Source organism: Oncorhynchus kisutch, linkage group LG9 (assembly GCF_002021735.2).
Source record: "Oncorhynchus kisutch isolate 150728-3 linkage group LG9, Okis_V2, whole genome shotgun sequence".
Classification (NCBI taxonomy): domain Eukaryota; kingdom Metazoa; phylum Chordata; class Actinopteri; order Salmoniformes; family Salmonidae; genus Oncorhynchus; species Oncorhynchus kisutch.
Genome location: NC_034182.2, coordinates 44,576,274 through 44,601,455, shown reverse-complemented (window position 1 = coordinate 44,601,455; position 25,182 = coordinate 44,576,274). Strand labels below are relative to the sequence as shown.

Below are 25,182 nucleotides of genomic sequence, written 5' to 3'. Positions count from 1 at the left end.
CACACAGAGAGAGGACTGTAAGAGAGACCCACACAGAGAGAGGACATTAGAGAGACCCACACAGAGAGCATACCTGTTTAGGACATTGGTTCTTACAGGACCCCAGATCAGCTTTAGTCTCATCTTCCGCACTTCTGAATGTCCTAGAGAAAGGGCAGTAGATGTTGACAGACAGTGATAATGACAGATGTTGACATTGTTAATGATAGATGTTGACAGATAGTGATAATGACAGATGTTGACAGTGATAATGATAGATGTTGACAGACAGTGATAATGATAGATGTTGGCAGACAGTGATAATGATAGATGTTGGCAGACAGTGATAGATGTTGACAGACAGTGATAGATGTTGACAGACAGCGATAGATGTTGGCAGACAGCGATAGATATTGGCAGACAGCGATAGATGTTGACAGACATTGATAGATGTTGGCAGGCAGTGATAATGACAGATGTTGACATTGTTAATGATAGATGTTGACAGATAGTGATAATGACAGATGTTGACAGTGATAATGATAGATGTTGACAGACAGTGATAGATGTTGGCAGACAGTGATAGATGTTGACAGACAGTGATAGATGTTGGCAGGCAGTGATAATGACAGATGTTGACATTGTTAATGATAGATGTTGACAGATAGTGATAATGACAGATGTTGACAGTGATAATGATAGATGTTGACAGACAGTGATAGATGTTGGCAGACAGTGATAGATGTTGACAGACAGTGATAGATGTTGGCAGGCAGTGATAGATGTTGGCAGGCAGTGATAGATGTTGGCAGACAGTGATAATGATAGATGTTGGCAGACAGTGATAATGATAGATGTTGGCAGACAGTGATAGATGTTGGCAGGCAGTGATAGATGTTGGCAGGCAGTGATAGATGTTGGCAGACAGTGATAATGATAGATGTTGGCAGACAGTGATAGATGTTGACAGACAGTGATAGATGTTGACAGACAGCGATAGATGTTGGCAGACAGCGATAGATATTGGCAGACAGCGATAGATGTTGACAGACAGTGATAGATGTTGGCAGGCAGTGATAGATGTTGGCAGGCAGTGATAGATGTTGGCAGGCAGTGATAATGACAGATGTTGACATTGTTAATGATAGATGTTGACAGATAGTGATAATGACAGATGTTGACAGTGATAATGATAGATGTTGACAGACAGTGATAGATGTTGGCAGACAGTGATAGATGTTGGCAGACAGTGATAGATGTTGACAGACAGTGATAGATGTTGGCAGGCAGTGATAGATGTTGGCAGGCAGTGATAGATGTTGGCAGACAGTGATAATGATAGATGTTGGCAGACAGTGATAATGATAGATGTTGGCAGACAGTGATAGATGTTGGCAGACAGTGATAAATGTTGGCAGACAGTGATAGATGTTGGCAGACAGTGATAGATGTTGGCAGACAGTGATAGATGTTGACAGACAGTGATAGATGTTGACAGACAGTGATAGATGTTGGCAGGCAGTGATAGATGTTGGCAGGCAGTGATAGATGTTGGCAGACAGTGATAATGATAGATGTTGGCAGACAGTGATAATGATAGATGTTGGCAGACAGTGATAGATGTTGGCAGACAGTGATAAATGTTGGCAGACAGTGATAGATGTTGGCAGACAGTGATAGATGTTGGCAGACAGTGATAGATGTTGACAGACAGTGATAGATGTTGGCAGACAGTGATAGATGTTGGCAGACAGTGATAGATGTTGGCAGGCAGTGATAGATGTTGGCAGGCAGTGATAATGATAGATGTTGACAGACAGCGATAATGATAGATGTTGACAGACTGTGATAATGATAGATGTTGACAGACCGTGATAATGATAGATGTTGACAGACCGTGATAATGATAGATGTTGACAGACCGTGATAATGATAGATGTTGGCAGGCAGTGATTTATAAATGTTGACAGACAGTGATTTATAAATGTTGACAGACAGTGATTTATAAATGTTGACAGAAAGTGATAATGATAGATGTTGGCAGGCAGTGATAGATGTTGACAGACAGTGATATATAGATGTTGACAGACAGTGATATATAGATGTTGACAGACAGTGATACAGTTGATGTCGGAAGTTTACATACACCTTAGCCAAATATTCCTGACATTTAATCCTAGTAAAAATTCCCTGTTTTAGGTCAGTTAGGATCACCACTTTATTTTAAGAATGTGAAATGTCAGAATAACCGTAGAGAATGATTGATTTCAGATTGTATTTCTTTCATCACATTCCCAGTGTTTACACACACTCTAATTAGTATTTGGTAGCATTGCCTTTAAATTGTTTAACTTGGGTCAAACGCAAGGGCGCAATGGCTCCACAAGCAGCCATTCAGGGTATGTTGATATAGGACTCGTTTTACTGTGGATATAGATACTTTTGTACCTGTTTCCTCCAGCATCTTCATAAGGTCCTTTGTTGTTGTTCTGGGATTGATTTGCACTTTTCGCACCAAACTACGTTCATCTCTAGGAGACAGAATGCATCTCCTTCCTGAGCAGTATGACGGCTGCGTGGTCCCATGGTGTTTATACTTGCGTACTATTGTTTGTACAGATGAACGTGGTACCTTCAGGCATTTGGAAATTGCTCCCAAGGATGAACGAGACTTGTGGAGGTCTACAATGTTTTCCTGAGGTCTTGGCTGATTTCTTTTGATTTTCCCATGATGTCAAGCAAAGAGACACTGAGTTTGAAGGTAGGCCTTGAAATACATCCACAGGTACACCTCTAATTGACTCAAATGATGTCAATTAGCCTATCAGAAGCTTCTAAAGCCATGACATCATTTTCTGGAATTTTCCAAGCTGTTTAAAGGCAGTCAACTTAGTGTATGTAAACTTCTGACCCACTGGAATTGTGATACAGTGAATTATAAGTGAAATAATCTGTCTGTAAACAATTGTTGGAAAAATGACTTGTGTCATGTACAAAGTAGATGTCCTAACCGACTTGACAAAACTATAGATTGTTAACAAGAAATGTGTGGAGTTGTTGAAAAACGAGTTTTAATGACTCCAACCTAAGTGTATGTAAACTTCTGAAGTCAACTGTATATAGATGTTGACAGACAGTGATACATGTTGACAGACAGTGATACATGTTGACAGACAGTGATACATGTTGACAGACAGTGATACATGTTGACAGACAGTGATACATGTTGACAGACAGTGATACATGTTGACAGACAATGATACATGTTGACAGACAGTGATACATGTTGACAGACAGTGATACATGTTGACAGACAGTGATACATGTTGACAGACAGTGATACATGTTGACAGACAGTGATACATGTTGACAGACAGTGATACACATTGACAGACAGTGATACATGTTGACAGACAGTGATACATGTTGACAGACAGTGATAGTGATTGATGTTGACTGCTGAGGATGGATCCAACATAACTCTGAAAGTTGATAGCTTTTCATTGATTCTAGTTCATATGTGTACACACATGGATCTGTGGTACTGACTGACAGTAGGCTGATCTTCTAGTGTGTGTAACGTGTGTGTGTGTGTGTGTGTGTAACGTGTGTGTGTGTATATAACGTGTGTGTGACGTGTATGTGTGTGTGTGTGTGTGTGTGGTGTGTGTGTGTGTGAGACGTGTGTGTGTGTATCGTGTGTGTGTGTGTGTGTGACGTGTGTGTGTGTATCGTGTGTGTGTGTGTGTGAGACGTGTGTGTGTGTGTGTGTGTGTGTGTGGTGTGTGTGTGTATGTGTGTGTGTGTGACGTGTATGTGTGTGTGTGTGTGTGTGTGTGTGGTGGTGTGTGTGTGTGTGACGTGTGTGTGTATCGTGTGTGTGTGTGTGTGTGTGTGAGACGTGTGTGTGTGTGTGACGTGTGTGTGTGTGTGACGTGTGTGTGTATCGTGTGTGTGTGTGTGTGTGTGTGTGTGTATCGTGTGTGTGTTTGTGTGTGTGACGTGTGTGTGTGTGTGTGTGACGTACAGGCAGTCGATGTAGAGCAGGGAGATCTTGCAGTGACAGCGTTGTCGGGTCATCTGTTGGCAGGGGGGGCACGACCCCGGGTGGCATGCCAACAGGCACGGGTGGGGACAGCCAGGGGGGCGAGGATTAACACACCCCTCCTCACACACCACACACTCTGGACCCGCCTGGAGAGAGAGGGAGAGAAGTTGACACACCCCTCCTCACACAGGGGTGGGGGGAGATGGAGGGAGGGCTATGAAAAGGAGAGAGAGGGAAGTAAAGAAAGAGGGGGAGTGAGTGAGTGAGTGAGTGAGGGAGTGGAGTGAGTGAGGGAGTGAGGGAGTGGAGTGAGTGAGGGAGTGGAGTGAGTGAGGGAGTGAGGTTATAGAGGTTAAAGGGGCAATCAATATACACTATATACACAGAAGTATGTGGACCCCCTTCAAATTAGTGGATTTGCTGACAGGTGTATAAAATCGAGCACACAGCCATGCAATCTCCATAGACAAAACATTAACAGTAGAATGGCTTTACTGAAGAGATCGGTGACGTTCCAAGTGTCACAGGATGCCACCTTTCCAACAAGTCAGTTCGTCAAGTTGTGTACCCTATTGTGAAGTGGAAACGTCTAGGAGCAACAACGGCTCAGCAGTGAAGTGGTAGGCCACACAAGCTCACAGAACGGGACTGTCGAGTGCTGAAGCGCGTAAAAATCGTCTGTCCTCAGTTGCAACACTCAGTACCGAGTTCCATACTGACTCTGGAAGCAACGTCAGCACAGGAACTGTTAGTCAGGAGCTTCATGAAATGAGTTTCCACGGCCGAGCAGCTGTACACAAGCCTAAGATCACCATGCACAATACCAAGCGTTGGCTGGAGTGGTGTGAAGCTCGCCACCATTGGACTCTGGAGCAGTGGAAACGTGTTCTCTGGAGTGATGAATCACACTTCACCATCAAGCAGTCCAACGGACAGATCTGGGTGTGGCAGATGCCAGGAGAACTCTACCTGCCCCAATGCATAGTGCCAACTGTAAAGTTTGGTGGAGGACTAATGGTCTGTGGCTGTTTTTCATGGTTCAGGCCCCTTAGTTCCAGTGAAGGGAAATCTTAATGCTACAGCATACAATGACATTCTAGACTATTCTGTCCTTCCAACTTTAGTTTAGCGAAGGTCCTTTCCAATGCCCCGTGTTCAAAGGTTCATACAGAAATGGTTTGTCGGGGCCTACCGAGTGGCATAGTGGTCTAAGGCATCGCAGCAGTGCTTGAGGCGTCACTACAGACCCGGGTTTGATCCCAGGGAGGTGGCGCACAATTGGCCCAGTGTCGTACGGGTTAGGGGAGGGTTTGGCCCAGTGTCGTACGGATTAGGGGAGGGTTTGGCCGGCAGGGATGTCCTTGTCCCATCACGCTCTAGCGACTCCTGTAGTGGTCTGGGAGCACACTGAAACGGTTGCCAGTTGTACAGTGTTTCCTCCGACACATTGGTGTGGCTGGCTTCCGGGTTAAGTGCATAGTGTGGCAAGAAGCGGTGCGGCTTGGCAGGGTCGTGTTTCGGCTCTTAACCTTCGCCTCTCCCGAAATTGGGGAGAAAAACAGGAGTAAAAAAGTAAAATTGTGTGGAAGAACTTGACTGGCCTGCAGATCTCCTGACCTCAACCCTATAAAACCTTTGGGAGGAATTGGAACGCTGACTACGAGCCGAATCACCCAACATCAAATCATATTGGTCACACACGCCGAATACAACAGTGAAATCCTTACTTACAAGCCCCTAACCCACAATGCACTTAAAATAAGGATAAGAATAAGAGATAAAAGTAAAAGATAATAACAGTAGCAGCAGTGTGAGGGGGGGGGGCAATGCAAATAGTCTGGGTAGCAATTTGATTAGGTGTTCAGGAGTCTTATGGCTTGGGGGAAGAAGCTGTTTAGAAGCCTCTTGGACATAGACTTGGCGCTCTGGTACCGCTTGCCGTGCGGTAGCAGAGAGAACAGTCTATGACTGGGGTGACTGGAGACTTTGACAATTTGTAGGGCCTTCCTCTGACACCGCCTGGTATAGAGGTCCTGGGTGGCAGGAAGCTCGGCCCCAGTGATGTACTGGGCCGTATGCACTACCCTCTGTAGCGCCTTCCTCTGACACCGCCTGGTGTAGAGGTCCTGGATGGCAGGAAGCTTGGTCCCGGTGATGTACTGGGCCGTACACACTACCCTCTAGCGCCTTACGGTCAGACGCCGAGCAGTTTCCATACAACTGAAAACATTCATCCTATCACTGTTGTTTTCGGCAAATTTAATGATTGTGTTGGAGTCGTGCCTGGCCGTGCAGTCACGAGTGAACAGGGAGTAGAGGAGGGGGCTGAGCACGCACCCCTAAGGGGCCCCCGTGTTGAGGATCAGCGTGGCGGATATGCCAGTGCCCGGCCTCACTAATGCTCTTGTGGCTGATGGAAGCAAGTCCCCACAGCAATGTTCCAACATCTAGTGGAAAGCCTTCCCAGAAGAGAGGAGGCTGTTATAGCAGCAATGTTCCAACATCTAGTGGAAAGCCTTCCCAGAAGAGTGGAGGCTGTTATAGCAGCAATGTTCCAACATCTAGTGGAAAGCCTTCCCAGAAGAGTGGAGGCTGTTATAGCAGCAATGTTCCAACATCTAGTGGAAAGCCTTCCCAGAAGAGTGGAGGCTGTTATCGCAGCAAAGGGGGGATATATATAGCGAAGTATTCTATAAGATGCCCCTTAGAGATCAACAGGACTTTGTCCCATTACATTTGAGTGGTTGTTTAGCAACTTAAACAGCCGGAATCCAGTTGTCCCTTTAATACACTGTAGATACCTATTGACTACAGTCAAATAGAAGGTAATATATAATAATATAATATATATATATATAATAATATAACTCGACAGTTTCACTAGTCAATACAAATAAACATCTGTAGGGGGAGAAATAAAATTGATACATATCGTGATATTATTTTTGATGATCGTATTGTATCGTTTTGACAATATCGCAATATTATGTAGATTATTTCATATAATGTATTAGCGCTAGTTGGCTGTACCTGCACCAAAAGGCCCCTATCCCTCCTTCACAGCTGTTTACCCTATCCCTCCTTCACAGCTGTTTACCCTATCCCTCCTTCACAGCTGTTTACCCTATCCCTCCTTCACAGCTGTTTACCCTATCCCTCCTTCACAGCTGTTTACCCTATCCCTCCTTCACAGCTGTTTACCCTATCCCTCCTTCACAGCTGTTGATCCTAGCGCTCCTTCACAGCTGTTTACCCTATCCCTCCTTCACAGCTGTTTACCCTATCCCTCCTTCACAGCTGTTTACCCTATCCCTCCTTCACAGCTGTTTACCCTATCCCTCCTTCACAGCTGTTGATCCTATCCCTCATTCACAGCTGTTGGTCCTCCTTCACAGCTGTTGATCCTATCCCTCCTTCACAGCTGTTTACCCTATCCCTCCTTCACAGCTGTTTACCCTATCCCTCCTTCACAGCTGTTTACCCTATCCCTCCTTCACAGCTGTTTACCCTATCCCTCCTTCACAGCTGTTTACCCTATCCCTCCTTCACAGCTGTTTACCCTATCCCTCCTTCACAGCTGTTGATCCTATCCCTCCTTCACAGCTGTTTACCCTATCCCTCCTTCACAGCTGTTTACCCTATCCCTCCTTCACAGCTGTTTACCCTATCCCTCCTTCACAGCTGTTTACCCTATCCCTCCTTCACAGCTGTTTACCCTATCCCTCCTTCACAGCTGTTTACCCTATCCCTCCTTCACAGCTGTTTACCCTATCCCTCCTTCACAGCTGTTTACCCTATCCCTCCTTCACAGCTGTTTACCCTATCCCTCCTTCACAGCTGTTTACCCTATCCCTCCTTCACAGCTGTTTACCCTATCCCTCCTTCACAGCTGTTTACCCTATCCCTCCTTCACAGCTGTTTACCCTATCCCTCCTTCACAGCTGTTGATCCTATCCCTCCTTCACAGCTGTTTACCCTATCCCTCCTTCACAGCTGTTTACCCTATCCCTCCTTCACAGCTGTTTACCCTATCCCTCCTTCACAGCTGTTTACCCTATCCCTCCTTCACAGCTGTTGATCCTAGCGCTCCTTCACAGCTGTTTACCCTATCCCTCCTTCACAGCTGTTTACCCTATCCCTCCTTCACAGCTGTTTACCCTATCCCTCCTTCACAGCTGTTTACCCTATCCCTCCTTCACAGCTGTTGATCCTATCGCTCCTTCACAGCTGTTTACCCTATCCCTCCTTCACAGCTGTTTATCCTATCCCTCCTTCACAGCTGTTTACCCTATCCCTCCTTCACAGCTGTTGATCCTATCGCTCATTCACAGCTGTTGGTCCTCCTTCACAGCTGTTTACCCTATCCCTCCTTCACAGCTGTTTACCCTATCCCTCCTTCACAGCTGTTGATCCTATCGCTCCTTCACAGCTGTTTACCCTATCCCTCCTTCACAGCTGTTTATCCTATCCCTCCTTCACAGCTGTTTACCCTATCCCTCCTTCACAGCTGTTTACCCTATCCCTCCTTCACAGCTGTTGATCCTATCCCTCCTTCACAGCTGTTTACCCTATCCCTCCTTCACAGCTGTTTACCCTATCCCTCCTTCACAGCTGTTTACCCTATCCCTCCTTCACAGCTGTTTACCCTATCCCTCCTTCACAGCTGTTGATCCTAGCGCTCCTTCACAGCTGTTTACCCTATCCCTCCTTCACAGCTGTTTACCCTATCCCTCCTTCACAGCTGTTTACCCTATCCCTCCTTCACAGCTGTTTACCCTATCCCTCCTTCACAGCTGTTGATCCTATCGCTCCTTCACAGCTGTTTACCCTATCCCTCCTTCACAGCTGTTTATCCTATCCCTCCTTCACAGCTGTTTACCCTATCCCTCCTTCACAGCTGTTGATCCTATCGCTCATTCACAGCTGTTGGTCCTCCTTCACAGCTGTTTACCCTATCCCTCCTTCACAGCTGTTTACCCTATCCCTCCTTCACAGCTGTTGATCCTATCGCTCCTTCACAGCTGTTTACCCTATCCCTCCTTCACAGCTGTTTATCCTATCCCTCCTTCACAGCTGTTTACCCTATCCCTCCTTCACAGCTGTTGATCCTATCGCTCATTCACAGCTGTTGGTCCTCCTTCACAGCTGTTTACCCTATCCCTCCTTCACAGCTGTTTACCCTATCCCTCCTTCACAGCTGTTGATCCTATCGCTCATTCACAGCTGTTGATCCTAGCGCTCCTTCACAGCTGTTTACCCTATCCCTCCTTCACAGCTGTTGATCCTATCGCTCATTCACAGCTGTTGGTCCTCCTTCACAGCTGTTTACCCTATCCCTCCTTCACAGCTGTTTACCCTATCCCTCCTTCACAGCTGTTTACCCTATCCCTCCTTCACAGCTGTTGATCCTAGCGCTCCTTCACAGCTGTTTACCCTATCCCTCCTTCACAGCTGTTGATCCTATCGCTCATTCAAAGCTGTTGATCCTATCGCTCATTCACAGCTGTTGATCCTATCGCTCCTTCACAGCTGTTGGTCCTCCTTCAAAGCTGTTGATCCTATCGCTCCTTCACAGCTGTTGATCCTATCGCTCCTTCACAGCTGTTGATCTTCTTTTTAAATAAGGAGCCCATTTGTTTTCAGTACATTCATCTCCATGACTGACCAAAACGTGTTTTCTCTCTCTGTCCCTCTGAAGCTGATATGGAGAGCAATATGCTGGGAAGATCAAATCTCAAAAACATATTCAATATTCAACAAATCACAATACATATCGTATCGGCACCCAGGTTTCGTATCATGAGGTCCCTGGCATTTCCCAGCTCTGATAATCTGTGTACACACACACACACACACAGTGTTGTGATAAAGTTCATTGCCAAATGCGGCCATCGCCAGCGTCTCCACCAATCACGAAGCAGGACTTAGTGCCATGCTGTGATGTCACAGAGCATTCCACGGTGGAAAGTTCCAGAACGAACATAGAGACGTTCCAAGATGGAGGCGAGAGCGCGTGCTGTTCCGCCATATGAACAATAGGCTGTGATGTCACAGGGGGTGGGAGGAGCATTCCGTTCGCAGACTGAAATGTGCGTTCGTCCTCCCTGCAAGACAAACTGTTTGTGTGCAGGAGAGGAGTGACGGGGTGCTTAAGACGGGTTTCTCCACGTCTCCGCCTGTTCCTAACGAGCTTCCCTTAACGGAGAAATGTGTCCCCACCTCCCGTCCCCGTCCTCCCCGGCACTATCACCTCTCGGTTCCCGTCCTCCCCAACACTATCACCTCTCCGTGTTCACCACGTCAGTCTGGTAATCAGAGGTTGTAATACTCGGTCCCGTGGACCCCGGAGTAACAGTGTACCACACGACAGGCAAACATGTGAGACATTCCGCACACGCTTGTGTGTGTGTGTGTGTGTTAGGGAGAGTAATAGAAGACTATTATAGGCAGTGCATTCATAGAGCATTCATAACCATTCATAGAGCATTCATAACCATTCATAGAGCATTCATAACCAGTCATAGAGCATTCATAACCATTCATAGAGCATTCATAGAGCATTCATAACCATTCATAGAGCATTCATAACCATTCATAGAGCATTCATAACCATTCATAGAGCATTCATAACCATTCATAACCAGTCATAGAGCATTCATAACCATTCATAGAGCATTCATAACCATTCATAGAGCATTCATAACCATTCATAGAGCATTAATAAACATTCATAGAGCATTCATAACCAGTCATAGAGCATTCATAACCAGTCATAGAGCATTCATAACCAGTCATAGAGCATTCATAACCAGTCATAGAGCATTCATAACCAGTCATAGAGCATTCATAACCATTCATAACCATTCATAGAGCATTCATAACCATTCATAACCATTCATAGAGCATTCATAACCATTCATAGAGCATTCATAACCAGTCATAGAGCATTCATAACCAGTCATAGTGCATTCATAACCATTCATAGAGCATTCATAACCATTCATAGTGCATTTATAGAGCATTCATAACCATTCATATAGCATTCATAACCAGTCATAGAGCATTCATAACCAGTCATAGAGCATTCATAACCATTCACGTATTACACATGTACTTGTTACAGCCTGAATTTACCCCATAATGATAAATTGAAAACATGTTTTTCAATAATTGTTCTTCTTCATTTGTTTATGAAATACATAAATATTTCATTTATATAGAGCGCTAGTCAAAAGTTTGGACACGCCTACTCATTCAAGGGTTTGGACACGCCTATTCATTCAAGGGTTTTTTATTTATTTTTACTATTTTCTACATTGTAGAATAATATGAAGACATCACATATGGAATCATGTAGTAACCAAAAAAGTGTTAAACCAATCTAAACATATTTTATATTTGAGATTCTTCAAAATAGCCACCCATTACCTTGATGACAGCTTTGCACACTTGGCATTCTCTCAACCAGCTTCATAAGGTAGTCACCTGGAATACCAAACTTTTGACTGGTACTGTAAGTATTCATACCTCTGAATCAATACATGTTAGAATCACCTTTGGCAGCGATTACAGCTGTGAGTCTTTCTGGGTAAGTCTCTAAGAGTCATTACAGCTGTGAGTCCTTCTGGGTAAGTCTCTAAGAGTCATTACAGCTGTGAGTCTTTCTGGGTAAGTCTCTAAGAGTCATTACAGCTGTGAGTCTTTCTGGGTAAGTCTCTAAGAGCTGTGAGTCTTTCTGGGTAAGTCTCTAAGAGGGGGAGAGAAGGAGACGAGGGGAGGGGGAAGAAGGTGACGAGTGAGAGAGAAGGAGACGAGGGGAGGGGAGGGGGAAGAAGGAGACGAGTGAGAGAGAAAAGGAGACGAGAGGGAGAGAAAAGGAGACGAGAGGGAGAGAAAAGGAGACGAGAGGGAGAGAAGGAGAGAGCAGGAGACGAGGGAGAGAAGGAGACACACACAAACCCCTTCTGTCTACATACCTGTAGTTTGTTGGTTGTCGCGGTGACACGGTGACAGTCCTTGGTGCAGCTATGGTTACCACAGGTCAGAGTTCGACCACAGACACGCTTACAGGAGAAAGGCCCTCGACGGTGGCATGGGACCGGGCTCACCTAACACATTATTAATACACACGTTAAAATGCCATCAAACCCAACAACATCAACAGGCAGCAAACACACATCTCCATCACACTAATTCATATATTCTATTGTATTTATTATGGATCCCCGTTAGTTCCTGCCAAGGCAGCAGCTACTCTTCATGGGGTCTATTATGGATCCCCATTAGTTCCTGCCAAGACAGCAGCTACTCTTCCTGGGGTTTATTATGGATCCCCATTAGTTCCTGCAGCAGCTACTCTTCCTGGGGTTTATTATGGATCCCCATTAGTTCCTGCCAAGGCAGCAGCTACTCTTCCTGGGGTTTATTATGGATCCCCATTAGTTCCTGCCAAGGCAGCAGCTACTCTTCCTGGGGTTTATTATGGATCCCCATTCGTTCCTACCAAGGCAGCAGCTACTCTTCCTGGGGTTTATTATAGATCCCATTAGTTCCTGCCAAGGCAGCAGCTACTCTTCCTGGGGTTTATTATGGATCCCCATTAGTTCCTGTCAAGGCAGCAGCTACTCTTCCTGGGGTTTATTATGGATCCCCATTAGTTCCTGCCAAGGCAGCAGCTACTCTTCCTGGGGTTTATTATGGATCCCCATTAGTTCCTTCCAAGGCAGCAGCTACTCTTCCTGGGGTTTATTATAGATCCCATTAGTTCCTGCCAAGGCAGCAGCTACTCTTCCCGGGGTTTATTATAGATCCCATTAGTTCCTGCCAAGGCAGCAGCTACTCTTCCCGGGGTTTATTATAGATCCCATTAGTTCCTGCCAAGGCAGCAGCTACTCTTCCCGGGGTTTATTATAGATCCCATTAGTTCCTGCCAAGGCAGCAGCTACTCTTCCCGGGGTTTATTATAGATCCCATTAGTTCCTGCCAAGGCAGCAGCTACTCTTCCCGGGGTCCAGCTACATTAAGGTAATTAAATACAATACACGATCTATAATATATAATATCTACAATACAACATCCAGGTATCGTTATGGGTGTTCCATAAGGTGTATCTTTACCATTTTTTACAATCTGATTACCTACTGATGAAGTCTTCTCCACTTTGAGGAGAGATTGACATACCTATGATTAATATCAGCTCTCTGTGTACATCCAAGGGCCAGCCGTACTGCCCTGTTCTGAGACAATTGCAATTTTTCTAAATCCTTCCTTGTGGCACCTGACCACATGACTGAACAGTAGTCCAGGTGGAACAAAACTAGGGCCTGTAGGACCTGCCTTGTTCATAGTGTTGTTAAGGAGGTAGAAACTAGGGCCTCTAGGACCTGCCTTGTTGATAGTGTTGTTAAGAAGGTAGAAACTAGGGCCTGTAGGACCTGCTTGTTGATAGTGTTGTTAAGAAGGTAGAAACTAGGGCCTGTAGGACCTGCCTTGTTGATAGAGATGTTAAGGAGGTAGAAACTAGGGCCTGTAGGACCTGCCTTGTTGATAGTGTTGTTAAGAAGGTAGAAACTAGGGCCTGTAGGACCTGCCTTGTTCATAGCGTTGTTAAGGTAGAAACTAGGACCTGCCTTGTTGATAGTGTTGTTAAGAAGGTAGAAACTAGGACATGCCTTGTTGATAGTGCTGTTAAGAAGGTAGAAATTAGGGCCTGCAGGACCTACCTTGTTGATAGTGTTGTTAAGAAGGTAGAAACTAGGGCCTCTAGGACCTGCCTTGTTGATAGTGTTGTTAAGAAGGTAGAAACTAGGACATGCCTTGTTGATAGTGCTGTTAAGAAGGTAGAAATTAGGGCCTGTAGGACCTGCCTTGTTGATAGTGTTGTTAAGAAGGTAGAAACTAGGGCCTGTAGGACCTGTCTTGTTGATAGTGTTGTTAAGAAGGTAGAAACTAGGGCCTGTAGGACCTGCCTTGTTGATAGTGTTGTTAAGAAGGAAGAAACTAGGGCCTGTAGGACCTGCCTTGTTGATAGTGTTGTTAAGAAGGTAGAAACTAGGGCCTGTAGGACCTGCCTTGTTGATAGTGTTGTTAAGAAGGTAGAAACTAGGGCCTGTAGGACCTGCCTTGTTGATAGTGTTGTTAAGAAGGTAGAAACTAGGGCCTCTAGGACCTGCCTTGTTGATAGTGTTGTTAAGAAGGTAGAAACTAGGACATGCCTTGTTGATAGTGCTGTTAAGGTAAAAATTAGGGCCTGTAGGACCTGCCTTGTTGATAGTGTTGTTAAGAAGGTAGAAACTAGGGCCTGTAGGACCTGCCTTGTTGATAGTGTTGTTAAGAAGGTAGAAACTAGGGCCTGTAGGACCTGCCTTGTTCATAGTGTTGTTAAGAAGGTATAAATTAGGGCCTGTAGGACCTGCCTTGTTCATAGTGTTGTTAAGAAGGTATAAATTAGGGCCTGTAGGACCTGCCTTGTTCATAGCGTTGTTAAGAAGGTAGAAACTAGGACCTGCCTTGTTGATAGTGCTGTTAAGAAGGTAGAAATTAGGACATGCCTTGTTGATAGTGCTGTTAAGAAGGTAGAAATTAGGGCCTGTAGGAAGGTAGAAACTAGGGCCTCTAGGACCTGCCTTGTTGATAGTGTTGTTAAGAAGGTAGAAACTAGGACATGCCTTGTTGATAGTGCTGTTAAGAAGGTAGAAATTAGGGCCTGTAGGACCTGCCTTGTTGATAGTGTTGTTAAGAAGGTAGAAACTAGGGCCTGTAGGACCTGTCTTGTTGATAGTGTTGTTAAGAAGGTAGAAACTAGGGCCTGTAGGACCTGCCTTGTTGATAGTGTTGTTAAGAAGGTAGAAACTAGGGCCTGTAGGACCTGCCTTGTTGATAGTGTTAAGAAGGTAGAAACTAGGGCCTGTAGGACCTGCCTTGTTGATAGTGTTGTTAAGAAGGTAGAAACTAGGGCCTGTAGGACCTGCCTTGTTGATAGTGTTGTTAAGAAGGTAGAAACTAGGGCCTGTAGGACCTGCCTTGTTGATAGTGTTGTTAAGAAGGTAGAAACTAGGGCCTGTAGGACCTGCCTTGTTGATAGTGTTGTTAAGAAGGTAGAAACTAGGGCCTCTAGGACCTGCCTTGTTGAGTGTTGTTAAGAAGGTAGAAACTAGGACCTGCCTTGTTGATAGTGTTGTTAAGAAGGTAGAAACTAGGGCCTGTAGGACCTACCTTGTTGATAGTGTTGTTAAGAAGGTAGAAACTAGGGCCTGTAGGACCTGCCTTGTTGATAGTGTTGTTAAGAAGGTAGAAACTAGGGCCTGTAGGAAGGTAGAAACTAGGGCCTCTAGGACCTGCCTTGTTGATAGTGTTGTCTAGAAGGTAGAAACTAGGGCCTCTAGGACCTGCCTTGTTGATAGTGTTGTTAAGAAGGTAATAACTAGGGCCTGTAGGACCTGCCTTGTTGATAGTGTTGTTAAGAAGGTAGAAACTAGGGCCTGTAGGACCTGCCTTGTTGATAGTGTTGTTAAGGTAGAAACTAGGGCCTGTAGGACCTGCCTTGTTGATAGTGTTGTTAAGAAGGAAGAAAATAGGGCCTGTAGGACCTGCCTTGTTCATAGTGTTGTTAAGAAGGTATAAATTAGGGCCTGTAGGACCTGCCTTGTTCAGTGTTGTTAAGAAGGTATAAATTAGGGCCTGTAGGACCTGCCTTGTTCATAGCGTTGTTAAGAACGTAGAAACTAGGACCTGCCTTGTTGATAGTGCTGTTAAGAAGGTAGAAACTAGGGCCTGTAGGACCTACCTTGTTGATAGTGTTGTTAAGAAGGTAGAAACTAGGACCTGCCTTGTTGATAGTGTTGTTAAGAAGGTAGAAACTAGGGCCTGTAGGAAGGTAGAAACTAGGGCCTCTGGGACCTGCCTTGTTGATAGTGTTGTCTAGAAGGTAGAAACTAGGGCCTCTAGGACCTGCCTTGTTGATAGTGTTGTTAAGAAGGTAGAAACTAGGGCCTGTAGGACCTGCCTTGTTGATAGTGTTGTTAAGAAGGTAGAAACTAGGGCCTGTAGGAAGGTAGAAACTAGGGCCTCTAGGACCTGCCTTGTTGATAGTGTTGTTAAGAAGGTAGGAACTAGGACCTGCCTTGTTGATAGTGTTGTTAAGAAGGTAGGAACTAGGACCTGCCTTGTTGATAGTGTTGTTAAGAAGGTAGAAACTAGGGCCGGTAGGACCTGCCTTGTTGATAGTGTTGTTAAGAAGGTAGAAACTAGGGCCGGTAGGACCTGCCTTGTTGATAGTGTTGTTAAGAAGGTAGAAACTAGGGCCTCTAGGACCTGCCTTGTTGATAGTGTTGTTAAGAAGGTAGAAACTAGGACATGCCTTGTTGATAGTGTTGTTAAGAAGGTAGAAACTAGGGCCGGTAGGACCTGCCTTGTTGATAGTGTTGTTAAGAAGGTAGAAACTAGGGCCGGTAGGACCTGCCTTGTTGATAGTGTTGTTAAGAAGGTAGAAACTAGGGCCTGTAGGACCTGCCTTGTTGATAGTGTTGTTAAGAAGGTAGAAACTAGGGCCTGTAGGACCTGCCTTGTTGATAGTGTTGTTAAGAAGGTAGAAACTAGGGCCTCTAGGACCTGCCTTGTTGATAGTGTTGTTAAGAAGGTAGAAACTAGGACATGCCTTGTTGATAGTGCTGTTAAGGTAAAAATTAGGGCCTGTAGGACCTGCCTTGTTGATAGTGTTGTTAAGAAGGTAGAAACTAGGGCCTGTAGGACCTGCCTTGTTGATAGTGTTGTTAAGAAGGTAGAAACTAGGGCCTGTAGGACCTGCCTTGTTCATAGTGTTGTTAAGAAGGTATAAATTAGGGCCTGTAGGACCTGCCTTGTTCATAGTGTTGTTAAGAAGGTATAAATTAGGGCCTGTAGGACCTGCCTTGTTCATAGCGTTGTTAAGAAGGTAGAAACTAGGACCTGCCTTGTTGATAGTGCTGTTAAGAAGGTAGAAATTAGGACATGCCTTGTTGATAGTGCTGTTAAGAAGGTAGAAATTAGGGCCTGTAGGAAGGTAGAAACTAGGGCCTCTAGGACCTGCCTTGTTGATAGTGTTGTTAAGAAGGTAGAAACTAGGACATGCCTTGTTGATAGTGCTGTTAAGAAGGTAGAAATTAGGGCCTGTAGGACCTGCCTTGTTGATAGTGTTGTTAAGAAGGTAGAAACTAGGGCCTGTAGGACCTGTCTTGTTGATAGTGTTGTTAAGAAGGTAGAAACTAGGGCCTGTAGGACCTGCCTTGTTGATAGTGTTGTTAAGAAGGTAGAAACTAGGGCCTGTAGGACCTGCCTTGTTGATAGTGTTAAGAAGGTAGAAACTAGGGCCTGTAGGACCTGCCTTGTTGATAGTGTTGTTAAGAAGGTAGAAACTAGGGCCTGTAGGACCTGCCTTGTTGATAGTGTTGTTAAGAAGGTAGAAACTAGGGCCTGTAGGACCTGCCTTGTTGATAGTGTTGTTAAGAAGGTAGAAACTAGGGCCTGTAGGACCTGCCTTGTTGATAGTGTTGTTAAGAAGGTAGAAACTAGGGCCTGTAGGAAGGTAGAAACTAGGGCCTCTAGGACCTGCCTTGTTGATAGTGTTGTCTAGAAGGTAGAAACTAGGGCCTCTAGGACCTGCCTTGTTGATAGTGTTGTTAAGAAGGTAATAACTAGGGCCTGTAGGACCTGCCTTGTTGATAGTGTTGTTAAGAAGGTAGAAACTAGGGCCTGTAGGACCTGCCTTGTTGATAGTGTTGTTAAGGTAGAAACTAGGGCCTGTAGGACCTGCCTTGTTGATAGTGTTGTTAAGAAGGAAGAAAATAGGGCCTGTAGGACCTGCCTTGTTCATAGTGTTGTTAAGAAGGTATAAATTAGGGCCTGTAGGACCTGCCTTGTTCAGTGTTGTTAAGAAGGTATAAATTAGGGCCTGTAGGACCTGCCTTGTTCATAGCGTTGTTAAGAACGTAGAAACTAGGACCTGCCTTGTTGATAGTGCTGTTAAGAAGGTAGAAACTAGGGCCTGTAGGACCTACCTTGTTGATAGTGTTGTTAAGAAGGTAGAAACTAGGACCTGCCTTGTTGATAGTGTTGTTAAGAAGGTAGAAACTAGGGCCTGTAGGAAGGTAGAAACTAGGGCCTCTGGGACCTGCCTTGTTGATAGTGTTGTCTAGAAGGTAGAAACTAGGGCCTCTAGGACCTGCCTTGTTGATAGTGTTGTTAAGAAGGTAGAAACTAGGGCCTGTAGGACCTGCCTTGTTGATAGTGTTGTTAAGAAGGTAGAAACTAGGGCCTGTAGGAAGGTAGAAACTAGGGCCTCTAGGACCTGCCTTGTTGATAGTGTTGTTAAGAAGGTAGGAACTAGGACCTGCCTTGTTGATAGTGTTGTTAAGAAGGTAGGAACTAGGACCTGCCTTGTTGATAGTGTTGTTAAGAAGGTAGAAACTAGGGCCGGTAGGACCTGCCTTGTTGATAGTGTTGTTAAGAAGGTAGAAACTAGGGCCGGTAGGACCTGCCTTGTTGATAGTGTTGTTAAGAAGGTAGAAACTAGGGCCTCTAGGACCTGCTTGTTGATAGTGTTGTTAAGAAGGTAGAAAATAGGGCCGGTAGGACCTGCCTTGTTGATAGTGTTGTTAAGAAGGTAATTTAATTTCCACATTAATCATTAAAGTTTAGGTGAGGTTTAGGGTTTAGTGATGATAGGTAGGTTGACTGATAACTAACTACCCAGGTAGGTTGACTGATAACTAACTACCCAGGTAGGTTGACTGATAACGAACTACCCAGGTAGGTTGACTGATAACTAACTACCCAGGTAGGTTGACTGATAACTAACTACCCAGGTAGGTTGACTGATAACTAACTACCCAGGTAGGTTGACTGATAACTAACTACCCAGGTAGGTTGACTGATAACTAACTACCCAGGTAGGTTGACTGATAACGAACTACCCAGGTAGGTTGACCGATAACTAACTACCCAGGTAGGTTGACCGATAACTACCCAGGTAGGTTGACTGATAACTAACTACCCAGGTAGGTTGACTGATAACTAACTACCCAGGTAGGTTGACTGATAACTAACTGCCCAGGTAGGTTGACTGATAACTAACTACCCAGGTAGGTTGACTGATAACTAACTACCCAGGTAGGTTGACTGATAACTAACTACCCAGGTAGGTTGACTGATAACTAACTACCCAGGTAGGTTGACTGATAACTAACTACCCAGGTAGGTTGACTGATAACTAACTACCCAGGTAGGTTGACTGATAACTAACTACCCAGGTAGGTTGACTGATAACTAACTACCCAGGTAGGTTGACTGACAACCTGAACCAGGTTGCAGGCACTGGTTACAGTTTGAAGCTTTGTCTTGAGTGGGAAGCTTGATTAAAGCCAGTCAATATTGAAAATCACCCAGAAAATATACCTCTCTGTTGATATCACATACATTATCAAACATTTCACACATGTTATCCAGATACTGACTGTTAACACTTGGTGGTCTATAGCAGCTTCCCACCAGAATGGGCTTTAGGAGAGGCATATGAACCTGTAGCCATATTACTTCAACAGTATTTAGCATTATCCAGATACTGACTGTTAACACTTGGTGGTCTATAGCAGCTTCCCACCAGAATGGGCTTTAGGAGAGGCAGATGAACCTGTAGCCATATTACTTCAACAGTATTTAGCATTATCCAGATACTGACTGTTAACACTTGGTGGTCTATAGCAGCTTCCCACCAGAATGGGCTTTAATTGAGGCAGATGAACCTGTAGCCATATTACTTCAACAGTATTTAGCATTATCCAGATACTGACTGTTAACACTTGGTGGTCTATAGCAGCTTCCCACCAGAATGGGCTTTAGGAGAGGCAGATGAACCTGTAGCCATATTACTTCAACATTATTTAGCATTATCCAGATACTGACTGTTAACACTTGGTGGTCTATAGCAGCTTCCCACCAGAATGGGCTTTAATTGAGGCAGATGAACCTGTAGCCATATTACTTCAACAGTATTTAACATGAGATCTTCTTTACAGGAATGTGGTTCTGAATATAAACAGCAACACCTCCACCTTTGGCATTCCTGTCTTTTCGGTAATGTTATAACCATGTATTGCTACCACTGTATCATCAAAGGTATTACCTAAGTGAGTTTCAGAGATTGTCAGAATATGAATGTCATCTGTTACTTGCAAATTATTGATTTCATGAACCTTGTTTCTTAGGCTACGTATGTTAACGTGGGCTATATTTGAGCAATTTTCTGGGATGCTTGATTGTTTTCATGGCTTCACTGGGAAGTGAAGGATAGAGAGAGAAAATGGGAGAGAGAACAGGAGAGAGAGAACAGGAGAGGGATAACAGGAGAGAGAGAACGAGAGAGAACGAGAGAGAGAAAAACGGGAGAGAGAATAGGAGAGAGAGAACAGGAGAGGGATAACAGGAGAGAGAGAACGGGAGAGAGAGAACAAGAGAGGGATAACAGGAGAGAGAGAACGGGAAAGAGAACAGGAGAGGGATAACAGGAGAGAGAGAACGGGAAAGAGAACAGGAGAGAGAGAACGGGAGAGAGAGAACAAGAGAGGGATAACAGGAGAGAGAGAACGGGAAAGAGAACAGGAGAGGGATAACAGGAGAGAGAGAACGGGAAAGAGAACAGGAGAGGGATAACAGGAGAGAGAGAGAACAGGAGAGAGAGAACAGGAGAGGGATAACAGGAGAGAGAGAGAACGGGAAAGAGAACAGGAGAGGGATAACAGGAGAGGGATAACAGGAGAGAGAGAACAGGAGAGGGATAACAGGAGAGAGAGAGAACGGGAAAGAGAACAGGAGAGGGATAACAGGAGAGGGATAACAGGAGAGAGAGAACAGGAGAGGGATAACAGGAGAGAGAGAACAGGAGAGGGATAACAGGAGAGAGAGAACAGGAGAGGGATAACAGGAGAGAGAGAACAGGAGAGAGAGAGAACGGGAAAGAGAACAGGAGAGAGAGAACAGGAGAGGGATAACAGGAGAGAGAGAGAACGGGAAAGAGAACAGGAGAGGGATAACAGGAGAGAGAGAACAGGAGAGGGATAACAGGAGAGAGAGAGAACGGGAAAGAGAACAGGAGAGAGAGAACAGGAGAGGGATAACAGGAGAGGGATAACAGGAGAGAGAGAGAACGGGAAAGAGAACAGGAGAGGGAGAACAGGAGAGAGAGAGAACGGGAAAGAGAACAGGAGAGGGATAACAGGAGAGAGAGAACAGGAGAGAGATAACAGGAGAGAGAGAACAGGAGAGGGATAACAGGAGAGAGAGAGAACGGGAAAGAGAACAGGAGAGAGAGAGAACGGGAAAGACAACAGGAGAGAGAGAGAACGGGAGAGAGAGAACAGGAGAGAGAGAACAGGAGAGGGATAACAGGAGAGAGAGAGAACGGGAAAGAGAACAGGAGAGAGAGAACAGGAGAGGGATAACAGGAGAGGGATAACAGGAGAGAGAGAGAGAGAACGGGAAAGAGAACAGGAGAGGGATAACAGGAGAGAGAGAGAACGGGAAAGAGAACAGGAGAGAGAGAACAGGAGAGGGATAACAGGAGAGAGAGAGAACGGGAAAGAGAGAGAACAGGAGAGAGAGCAGGAGAGAGAACGGGAGAGAGAACAGGAGAGAGAGAAAATGGGAGAGAGAGAGAACAGGAGAGAGAGAGAACAGGAGAGAGAGAGAACAGGAGAGAGAGAGAGCAGGAGAGAGAGAGAGCAGGAGAGAGAGAACAGAAGAGAGAGAGAACAGGAGAGAGAGAGAACAGGAGAGAGAGAGAACAGGAGAGAGAGAGAGAGAGCAGGAGAGAGAGAACGGGAGAGAGAACAGGAGAGAGAGAGAGAACAGGAGAGAGAACTTAGCAGCAGTAGATGTGCTCATGTTAATTATGTTAGTGCAGGGTGAGCTGGGCACACTGGCTCAGTGTTAACAGTGGTCTTCCTGCTAGGGCACACCGGCTCAGTGCTAACAGTGGTCTTCCTGCTAGGGCACACTGGCTCAGTGTTAACAGTGGTCTTCCTGCTAGGGCACACCGGCTCAGTGTTAACAGTGGTTTTCCTGCTAGGGCACACCGGCTCAGTGCTAACAGTGGTCTTCCTGCTAGGGCACACCGGCTCAGTGTTAACAGTATTTTTCCTGCTAGGGCACAACGGCTCAGTGTTAACAGTGGTCTTCCTGCTAGGGCACACCGGCTCAGTGTTAACAGTGGTCTTCCTGCTAGGGCACACCGGCTCAGTGCTAACAGTGGTCTTCCTGCTAGGGCACACCGGCTCAGTGTTAATAGTGGTCTTCCTGCTAGGGCACACCGGCTCAGTGTTAACAGTGTAACTCTGGTTCATAGGTTAAATGATTACTGCATACAATAGCTGTAGGATCAGCAGAGGCATTCAGGACAGTTAATGGGAGATAAATTGGGTTTCTTATATTGTGTCTCCCAACGTCCCTGAGATAATGTACATTAGCTAAAGCATTAATGATGACTCAGCAACACAATGGTAGAGATTAGCTGAGCAGGGTTTGGGTCATTGATAAATCATTGTCTCAACACAGCCTTATAATGCTGTGAAAGAATCCAGGATCCCACGTGATTTGGGTGGATCCCATCCTCATAATGCTGTGAAAGGATCCAGGATCCCACGTGATTTGGGTGGATCCCATCCTCATAATGCTGTGAAAGGATCCAGGATCCCACGTGATTTGGGTGGATCCCATCCTCATAATGCTGTGAAAGGATCCAGGATCCCACGTGATTTGGGTGGATCCCATCCTCATAATGCTGTGAAAGGATCCAGGATCCCACGTGATTTGGGTGGATCCCATCCTCATAATGCTGTGAAAGGATCCAGGATCCCACGTGATTTGGGTGGATCCCATCCTCATAATGCTGTGAAAGGATCCAGGATCCCACGTGATTTGGGTGGATCCCATCCTCATAATGCTGTGAAAGGATCCAGGATCCCACGTGATTTGGGTGGATCCCATCCTCATAATGCTGTGAAAGGATCCAGGATCCCACGTGATTTGGGTGGATCCCATCCTCATAATGCTGTGAAAGGATCCAGGATCCCACGTGATTTGGGTGGATCCCATCCTCATAATGCTGTGAAAGGATCCAGGATCCCACGTGATTTGGGTGGATCCCATCCTCATAATGCTGTGAAAGGATCCAGGATCCCACGTGATTTGGGTGGATCCCATCCTCATAATGCTGTGAAAGGATCCAGGATCCCACGTGATTTGGGTGGATCCCATCCTCATAATGCTGTGAAAGGATCCAGGATCCCACGTGATTTGGGTGGATCCCATCCTCATAATGCTGTGAAAGGATCCAGGATCCCACGTGATTTGGGTGGATCCCATCCTCATAATGCTGTGAAAGGATCCAGGATCCCACGTGATTTGGGTGGATCCCATCCTCATAATGCTGTGAAAGGATCCAGGATCCCACGTGATTTGGGTGGATCCCATCCTCATAATGCTGTGAAAGGATCCAGGATCCCACGTGATTTGGGTGGATCCCATCCTCATAATGCTGTGAAAGGATCCAGGATCCCACGTGATTTGGGTGGATCCCATCCTCATAATGCTGTGAAAGGATCCAGGATCCCACGTGATTTGGGTGGATCCCATCCTCATAATGCTGTGAAAGGATCCAGGATCCCACGTGATTTGGGTGGATCCCATCCTCATAATGCTGTGAAAGGATCCAGGATCCCACGTGATTTGGGTGGATCCCATCCTCATAATGCTGTGAAAGGATCCAGGATCCCACGTGATTTGGGTGGATCCCATCCTCATAATGCTGTGAAAGGATCCAGGATCCCACGTGATTTGGGTGGATCCCATCCTCATAATGCTGTGAAAGGATCCAGGATCCCACGTGATTTGGGTGGATCCCATCCTCATAATGCTGTGAAAGGATCCAGGATCCCACGTGATTTGGGTGGATCCCATCCTCATAATGCTGTGAAAGGATCCAGGATCCCACGTGATTTGGGTGGATCCCATCCTCATAATGCTGTGAAAGGATCCAGGATCCCACGTGATTTGGGTGGATCCCATCCTCATAATGCTGTGAAAGGATCCAGGATCCCACGTGATTTGGGTGGATCCCATCCTCATAATGCTGTGAAAGGATCCAGGATCCCACGTGATTTGGGTGGATCCCATCCTCATAATGCTGTGAAAGGATCCAGGATCCCACGTGATTTGGGTGGATCCCATCCTCATAATAAACTGTGTTTTGTTTCCAAAAGTTATCAAAACTCACCCACAGAGCTGCAATAGTCTGGTAGCCAGTTATGGAGGGATAACAGTCTGCTGATAGTCTGGTAGTCAGTTAGAGGGATAACAGTCTGCTGATAGTCTGGTAGCCAGTTATGGAGGGATAACAGTCTGCTGATCGTCTGGTAGTCAGTTAGAGGGATAACAGTCTGCTGAACTGTTCAATAGTCTGGTAGCCAGTTATGGAGGGATAACAGTCTGCTGAACTATTCAATAGTCTGGTAGTCAGTTAGAGGGATAACAGTCTGCTGATAGTCTGGTAGCCAGTTATGGAGGGATAACAGTCTGCTGAACTGTTCAATAGTCTGGTAGTCAGTTAGAGGGATAACAGTCTGCTGATAGTCTGGTAGTCAGTTAGAGGGATAACAGTCTGCTGATAGTCTGGTAGTCAGTTAGAGGGATAACAGTCTGCTGATAGTCTGGTAGTCAGTTAGAGGGATAACAGTCTGCTGATAGTCTGGTAGCCAGTTAGAGGGATAACAGTCTGCTGAACTATTCAATAGTCTGGTAGTCAGTTAGAGGGATAACAGTCTGCTGATAGTCTGGTAGTCAGTTAGAGGGATAACAGTCTGCTGATAGTCTGGTAGCCAGTTATGGAGGGATAACAGTCTGCTGATCGTCTGGTAGTCAGTTAGAGGGATAACAGTCTGCTGAACTGTTCAATAGTCTGGTAGCCAGTTATGGAGGGATAACAGTCTGCTGAACTATTCAATAGTCTGGTAGTCAGTTAGAGGGATAACAGTCTGCTGATAGTCTGGTAGCCAGTTATGGAGGGATAACAGTCTGCTGAACTGTTCAATAGTCTGGTAGTCAGTTAGAGGGATAACAGTCTGCTGATA

General features: G+C 45.6%; 1 protein-coding gene across 2 annotated transcripts in view; it reads right to left on the bottom strand.

The window, feature by feature from the left end:
• Positions 1-73: 73 nt before the first annotated feature.
• nfxl1 (nuclear transcription factor, X-box binding-like 1) overlaps positions 74-25,182 on the bottom strand; it is a gene marked incomplete at its 3' end in the record, with an annotated part of 98,637 nt that continues 73,528 nt past the window's right edge. For both annotated transcript variants that reach the window (XM_031832684.1, XM_031832685.1), the window contains 3 exon segments: positions 74-143; positions 4,007-4,173; positions 12,004-12,135. In XM_031832684.1, coding sequence (XP_031688544.1) covers positions 74-143; positions 4,007-4,173; positions 12,004-12,135 — 369 coding nt within the window.